At 38.9% G+C, this 7,854-nt stretch overlaps 1 protein-coding gene across 1 annotated transcript in view; it reads left to right on the top strand.

Annotated features, from left to right (window-relative positions):
- The first annotated feature begins 3,862 nt into the window (after nucleotides 1–3,862).
- Nucleotides 3,863–7,854, top strand: part of LOC149165642 (putative oxidoreductase C26F1.07) — a 4,557-nt gene continuing 565 nt past the window's right edge. The window contains exons 1-4 of the mRNA XM_089429893.1: nucleotides 3,863–3,919; nucleotides 7,232–7,282; nucleotides 7,419–7,492; nucleotides 7,667–7,754. Coding sequence (XP_089286019.1) covers nucleotides 3,863–3,919; nucleotides 7,232–7,282; nucleotides 7,419–7,492; nucleotides 7,667–7,754 — 270 coding nt within the window. The remainder of the gene's footprint in view (nucleotides 3,920–7,231; nucleotides 7,283–7,418; nucleotides 7,493–7,666; nucleotides 7,755–7,854) is intronic.

Below are 7,854 nucleotides of genomic sequence, written 5' to 3'. Positions count from 1 at the left end.
TTATATAATCAATCGCACTCCTACTAAGGTTCTAGAGAATATCACTCCAGAAGAAGCTTGGAGTTCCATTAAACCAGATGTAAGTCACTTTCGTGTGTTTGGAAGTGAAGCATGGGCCCATATTCCAGATGAAAAGCATAAAGCTTTAGAACCTAAGAGTGAGAAATGCACTTTTGTTGGATATTCTGAAGATGTAAAAGGTTATAGACTTATTCCATTTAAGTCCAAAAATGTTATCATTAGAAGAGATGTAAAATTTGATGAAAATAAATCGGCCTGCGAGCCTAGTCCGGCGGATGTGCCACCGTTCCTATCTCTTCTACTTTTGAAAACATTTCTTCTTCAGATGATGAAAGTGAGGATGACATTCCTCCCCCACCTTCTCAGGATCCTCAACTTCCAAGATGGGTCCGTGCTACTCGAGATGCAGCAGGTGATCTTGCCGGTGATCCTACAGATCAGCGACGTACACGTTCTCAGTTTGAAAGAGCCTCTTCTTTACTGGCTCAAGCTCCAGTAAATCATGATCCTGACACTTTTGCAGAAGCTTCAGGCCATCCACATTGGGAAGTAGCTATGAATGAAGAATATCATTCATTGATGACAAATGATACATGGGATCTTGTTCCTCTACCAAAGGGACGAAAACTTGTAAGATGTAAATGGGTTTACAGAACCAAGTATGGACCAGATGGCAAAATTGATAAACATAAAGCTCGTCTTGTTGCTAAGGGATTTTCACAGGTTGAAGGCATTGACTACACTGAAACCTTCGCCCCTGTTGCCAAAATGAACTCTATCCGCCTTGTTCTTTCCCTTGCTGCCTCTTTAAAATGGGAAGTCCATCAGATGGATGTTAAATCTGCCTTCTTGCATGGGGACTTGCAGGAAGAAATCTATATGGAACAACCCATTGGCTTCATACAAACAGACTCCAGCCTTGTGTGTCGACTTAAGAAATCCCTTTATGGTCTCAAGCAAGCTCCTCGGGCTTGGTATGCCAAAATGGATAGCTTTCTTTTAGAATCTGGCTTTTCTAGGTGTCATTCTGACAATACTGTCTACACCAAGAAAGTGGGTGACTCTCTTATCATCCTTGTCCTTTATGTTGATGATCTTATCCTTACTGGTAGTGATCCCAACCTTATAAACCATGTGAAGTCTATCCTTAAAAAGAAATTTGAAATGACAGACTTAGGACACTTACACTATTTTCTCGGTCTTCAAGTCTTGCAATCCAAGGAGGGTATTTCCCTTTCCCAGTCCAAGTATGCTTGTGATATTCTTCGTCATTTTCACATGGAAGACTGTAAGCCAGCCCCTTCTCCCTTTCAATCTGGAGTCAAACTTTCAGTCTCTTGTACTTCTCCTGAAGTTGATGCTACCTTATACCGTCAACTTGTAGGAAAACTCTTGTACTTAACCCATACTCGTCCTGATCTTTCCTTTGCTGTTGGCCTTGTTGCTCGTTTTATGCAAAACCCCCGTGAAAGTCATTGGAAAGCAGCCAAAAGAATACTTCGTTATGTTCGAGGTACAGTACAGTTTGGGATTCATTACAGTGCCAAAGCAGCTCCTCTGTTAGTTGGTTTCACTGATTCTGATTGGGCTGGTGACCCTGATGATCGGAAGTCTACTGCCGGTTATGTCTTCACTCTTGGTTCAGGACCTATTACATGGGCTTGTAAGAAACAGGCTGCCATTTCTCTTTCGTCAGCAAAAGCAGAGTATCGTGGTGCCGTGGAAGCTAGTAAGGAAGCCTTGTGGCTTCGTCAGATCCTATCAGAGTTTGGCTTTGAGCAGCAGCATCCAACAACACTTTGGTGTGATAATCAAAGTGCCATTCAGCTATGCAAAGATCCAGTCCAGCATCAGCGCAGCAAACACATCGAACTACACATGCACTTCATCAGAAAGCTCATTCATGACCATGTTCTTGAAGTGCAATATTGTCCAACAGATGATCAGGTTGCAGACATCTTCACAAAGGCTCTCACAGAGGCGAAGTTCACTAAACTTCGATATATGCTTGGAGTTCAGGAAGTTGTCACTAAGGGGGGATAGGCTCTAGTGCCTCCTTCCTTCTCCTATTGTGTCATATTTGTAAATCCTTCAATCCTATCCCAAGTTGTTCTTAAGGGGGGATGTTAGGATATTCCGACACATAGGATATAGTTAAGTTCAACTTGGTCTAGTTTAGAGTTAGGTATAGAGTTAGGTAAAGTGTGTTTCTTTACCGTTGTACATATTGTAACTTACAATCCGACGGTCACGATATGTAGTGATCCGACGGTTCACTCTCACCTCGGTATTACCGACACTTGATCCGTGGCTTGACACCCGATTGGTCCATGAGTTCTATTTAAAGCGCATGGAGGGTCATTGTTCGGGTAATCCGTGCATGAGAGAAGCTTATGTAAATTTTCATTCTTTGATTAATAAATTGCCTGTAGTACCCACGTTGGGACAGGCTGTGGACTGTTTCCCTCCTTGCACTTTGAGGGTTTTAACCACGTCAAAAATACTGGTGTATTGATTTGAGATCTGGTTGTGAGCGGTGTCCTTTTGGTATTCTTTCTGAGGAACTTACCCTGTAAATTCCTACAAATAAGGTATGGGCCTTTCAAGATACTTGAGAAAATTGGTGAGAATGCTTTTCGCCTTGATTTGCTAGCTTACATGCACATCTATTCAGTAGTTAATGTAGAAAACTTGAGGCTATTTGAACCTTCATTGATTGAAGATCCGGAAGAGCAAAGTCAGTTTCCTTCTATTGATGATCTGTTGCCTGAATATCTCCATGCGTTGCAGGAAGATACAGTTCTGGACAGCAAGGTGAGAACTACGCGCAGAGGGGATGTTGAGTACCTCAGAATTGGACTCAAAGGTTCAAAACCAATCAGTCCAAGATGGATAGAGATTGGACAAGTGAGGAAGCTGTATCCTCACTTGATTGATGCTTAAAAACTAACTTTTGGTGGTCCAAAATCTTTTTTCAGTGGGAAGGTGTGATCCAAAATGGATCCAAAAACCCTCTAAGTCTTCAAAATCTTTCAAAAGATCAAAACTATCACATGAGGATAAACTCTTAAAAAGGCGGATGACATTATCGGGAGGAAAAAACATGAAGAAATCAGTGAAAACGGGCTTATCGGAGGCTTAAAGCAACTTTGCATAGGAGCCGTCGGATCTGGCTGATCAACGATCCAAATCCGATCGGAAAATCACAATCGGTGATGGCAAGCGGAGGCAATCGGGGGCTATCACATGACAGTTGCGATTGCGATCAACGCGGATCAACGAGGACCATCGATCAAGCGCGCAGATCGATGGCCCATGTTAATGCGTGATATCACAATCGGCAAATACAAAGGAGCGATTACAATCGGCCCGGGGCATGTGCGATATGCGATTGCGATCGATCGCATCGCAATATCACATCGGAACATTACAATGGAGTGGGACCGATAGCCGGACCCGATAAAGATTATAAATGATGTTTGATATGATTTGAGATCCAGAAAACAGGGTTTTCCTTTGTAAATCGCATTTTCGTTGAATAAACGAAAAACCAAAGAAAATGCGCTGATGCGATATTATGGACCCGAAAGGGTTTATTAACATTGTTACATACAATTTCAAGTCCGATAAAGCCATTTTATGGGGTTTTCAATGTTTTTAATGTATTCTCAATACAAAGGGAAATCACAATATGAGTGGGATTTCAGGCGGGCCAAGGGCGATAAGTGGTTTGGGCCGGGCTCCGCCCGATCCGATAAAATGGCTGCTACATGTCTAGGCTGAGGAGAGAGAAAACCACCCTCATCGGGCGGTTAACTCCCGTACAAAAGAGCCTCCCGAAATGGATCTCAACCGTTGGATCAATACCTCTCAGATCAATGATGGAGATGCGATGTCGGTATATAGGCGGACCCAATAGAAGGCATATTTATGGATATTTGAAGTCCGATAGATAGTGTTTGGTGGACTTTTCCATTGTTTGAACGCATTTCTCTGTGTAAACAGAAAATGACCAATTTTGGGATTTCAAAGGCCCGATGACCATTCCGTTACAGTACAGGTGGCCACCATCCCTGGAAGCGTTTAGCAATGGTTGCTAACGCTCAGAAAGGGATCTGAGAGGATAGAGGTCGAGAAGCCAGAGAGCCCAAGAAGGTGAAGTGAACAAACAACGTCGATTGGCTTTAAAGCCATAGATAAAGAGCAAACAGGAACAGGCAGTGCTGAGACAGAGTAACAGAGACAGAGAGTTAGTGAGGAGAGCCTATGTAGTCAAAAGAAACTTGAGGGATCCAAGTAAAGCCTTATTGTTTTGTATCTGTTGTGTGAGGTTCAAATTGAGCTCACTATTGTAAAACTCTGTTTTGAAGACATAATGGAGAGGTCACCACTGAAGGCTGGACCAAGAGATGTAGCCCAGGAGTATTGGGTGAACTCCTTATTAAACTTGTTGTGTTTAAGTGTGTTGTCTATTATGTTTCTTTTACTGCTTCATTGTCTATGTATTTCACAATATTATCGATCCATTGCATAAAATAACATAGGCAAATCCATGCACATGAGTCTGTAATACCTTAATAATTGTCTACGATCATATATCAGATCACTCCACAACATTATTTGTCTCCTGATTTGCATGAGAAAAATCTTGGCAACGTTTAACCCGACATCCCTAAATGTAAAAACTCAATTAGTAAATATATCTTGTATTTATGAAACAAAAAATGTATGAATTAAAAAAATAGTATGTGAACTTACAAATAGTGTCACTAGCAACCCAATTCTTCTGGTAATAGTCCAAAAAATTCTCCTCAAATTCAAATTTGGTGAAAAATCCATTGATTGCATTATCCACTTCATCATTAGAACAATTTTTCATGATATAACCAAGTTCATTGAAAATCTCTTTTCCTTTTTTGAACTATTGGCCAATCGATTAACATTCTTTAGCCATGCCTTCCTTACGTGCCAAATACACTAGATCACTTCACATCTGGTGATTCTCCTACCATATTTAATTCATTTTAAGTTATAAATATTTAGAATGAATGCAACTTGCAATGTCAAATAAGAATATTGATGTTACCTCAAATCAATAATCTCAGCCAATGCATCATCAACGATAGAGGCTTGAGCTTCCAGTCAGGACGAAGCTGAAAATGCCTATGCATGAGGTGCTCCAACCATACCATTATATCTTGTGATGTATTACGTGACATCACCACCCATGCAACTGGCACCCCACCTTTTTGCTCATATTAAAAAAATGAAGTCAATTTTAAGTCATTAATCATATTGAATCACTATAACCAAAATGATTTTATTAAAGAAGTCATTTGAAAAATACTCACCCCATATTTATTTGTACTGAATGTTGAGTTCATGGCTATCAATCTATTGTGGGATAACTTGACCATCGTTTCCAGCATCCATTTTGTTTGTATTCCAGCTATAAAAGGGATCTCTCCACCATTGTGATTCTCGTAGAAGAAGAAATCATTATGGTGTTTTTCATACCAGAGATTCACACTCATTTCATATTTGCTATGCAATTGGTAATTTTCTTTTGTAGAATATTATAGATGTTTACAATATCTTTTCTGCGTAAGAAAAAATCCCTATCCCAAGTTGTGGCATCTATGTCAACATATTTCTTAATATGCATTTTACAAACAAAGTCAATTGGCACTTGAAGAAAAAATCAACTTTCTAAATAAGAAATCATATCCCTGGAAGGTATTGGCTTCCTCTAAGGACCATCATCACCTAAACTATCGTGTTTTCCATGACAAGGTCATCCTTTCCTATCTTCATGGTCATACATGTTGTATGTTATTATTGCAGTGTCGGGATCTTGAACCATAACCTTGATAATAAAATGGCATTGACGACCCCTATTTTTTACAATTGAATGCCTTGGTTTGGTTTCCATTCTTCTCTCTTGTCCTCTGGACCATATGATCAAGTATAACTACAAAATAAAATTTGAAATGTCAACACATATGACAAATGATAAAGCACTGTTACTATCAACATGTAAACAAGGTTGTTCTAAAATACTTATAGTTCCCGTCGTAAGGCAACATTAGGCCCTGAGCTTGGAGGTTTTCTTTTTCGACACTGGAAGCTACATGGAGCATCTAGATTTGATGCCTCTTCTTGAATAAAATTGGTAATTCTTTGTGTGGGAATTTTTGCAACCCAGTCAATATTCATGTTCGTCTTGTATACTTTAGACCAAACTAAATATTTACTAGAAAATATGATTTTCTCTTTAGGGTATTTCACCTCAAGGCCCATGATAGTCTTCCATTTCTTTTCCATGTTGTCTCAAAGTCTGTAAAAAAATGTGGAAACATATTAGGAAGATGAATCTAAAAACTGAAGTTTTAAAAGAGAATAAATAGTTTCATTTATAAGTAAAGTTTAAATATCGAAGCCTGGGAAGGGATCCATATCTGCAATTATGGCTTGTGGGAGACATATCTACTTTCTTTAGTGGGGAGTATGAAGATGAAATAAGGAGTTTGTTTCAAGAAGTATCCATTGTTGTGCAACTAATGTATACCTTGAAGCAAAGCTTGCGGCGTTACCCTTAGATATATGCTTCTAAAAATCCCTCATTGTTTTGGTTTGGACTTTGCATGCTCATTATATGTACGATTTGTCCATCAATTCAAAGATGCTAAAAAACCCCAAGGTAATCATGAATTGCGATAACACTATGTTTTCAATGTGGGGTGTTGATCATATGGTGAATTCTAGTTTGAAATGCATAAAAAATGTGCTTTGATCAAATTTTATCCCACCACAATATCAGTGGTTGCAATCCTAATTTTATCCCACCCCATTCTCAATGGTTGCAATCCCAAGGTGCAATTGGAGGACAACTTAACGAATTGGCATTAGCTAAGTTGAGAAGTTGAAGCTTGGATAACTTGAAAGAATGTGTCCTAGACCTAATTCTTCATTAGACTAGGCTTCTACCATATTTCTCTTGATATTATGCTTTTCATGTCAATGGTATCCTCAATTAAACACTAATAGCAGTGCATCACTCTACAGGTAATGGACTTTGGAACATTACTTTGAATCTAAATTTTATTAGAATATTGTGCTATTAATGGGCTAGTTTGTACACTAGGCTTAATGGTGCTTATGAAATGTACTAAAATTTCGAACTGATGTATTTGACAATTGGGCGTTGCAGAACGATTACCACCATAGTGATACTGCAGTAATATACGACGTTGAGGAGGAGGTGATGATTTGACTTTAAGCTTCTATGATTATTGATTAAAAATTGTGGGTTTATTGAAATTTTGGGAAAAATACTGTGGTGACATTAAGTGGCTTCAATAACTCTACATGGTTGATTTCTTAGTTGTGTTTTGCAGATTGGCCATGGACTAAGAGCTTCCATGGATGGAGGTATGGATAGGAAGGATATGTTTGTGGTATCCAAACTTTGGTAGGTATTACATTTTAACATTTTATATCTTTTCTACTTCACATTGTAAATTGATCTCCCAGTTAGCATATAGGACACTTTGAAACTATGATTAACCAACCTGCTTATAAACCAACATCCCTCACCTATATCTAATGGGTTTTTCATTATCTTTTATGTTTGTTATTTGGGTAGGTGCATGAATATGTCTCCTGAAAAAGTCAATTCTTCTCTTGATAAGTCTCTTAATGATGTACAACTTGACTATCTTTATCTTTACCTGGTATGTAACCCTCATGCTTGAGGCGGTGTAATATTGTTTTACTCCATAGATTTCTCCTATCATTTACCTGGTGTGTTTGACTGACTAGGCTTATATATAT

This window comes from Pinus tabuliformis, chromosome 5_1 (assembly GCF_031772625.1).
Source record: "Pinus tabuliformis cultivar Carrire ecotype Pingquan chromosome 5_1, CPIR1, whole genome shotgun sequence".
Taxonomy (NCBI): domain Eukaryota; kingdom Viridiplantae; phylum Streptophyta; class Pinopsida; order Pinales; family Pinaceae; genus Pinus; species Pinus tabuliformis.
This window is presented reverse-complemented; position numbering and strand designations above follow the sequence as displayed.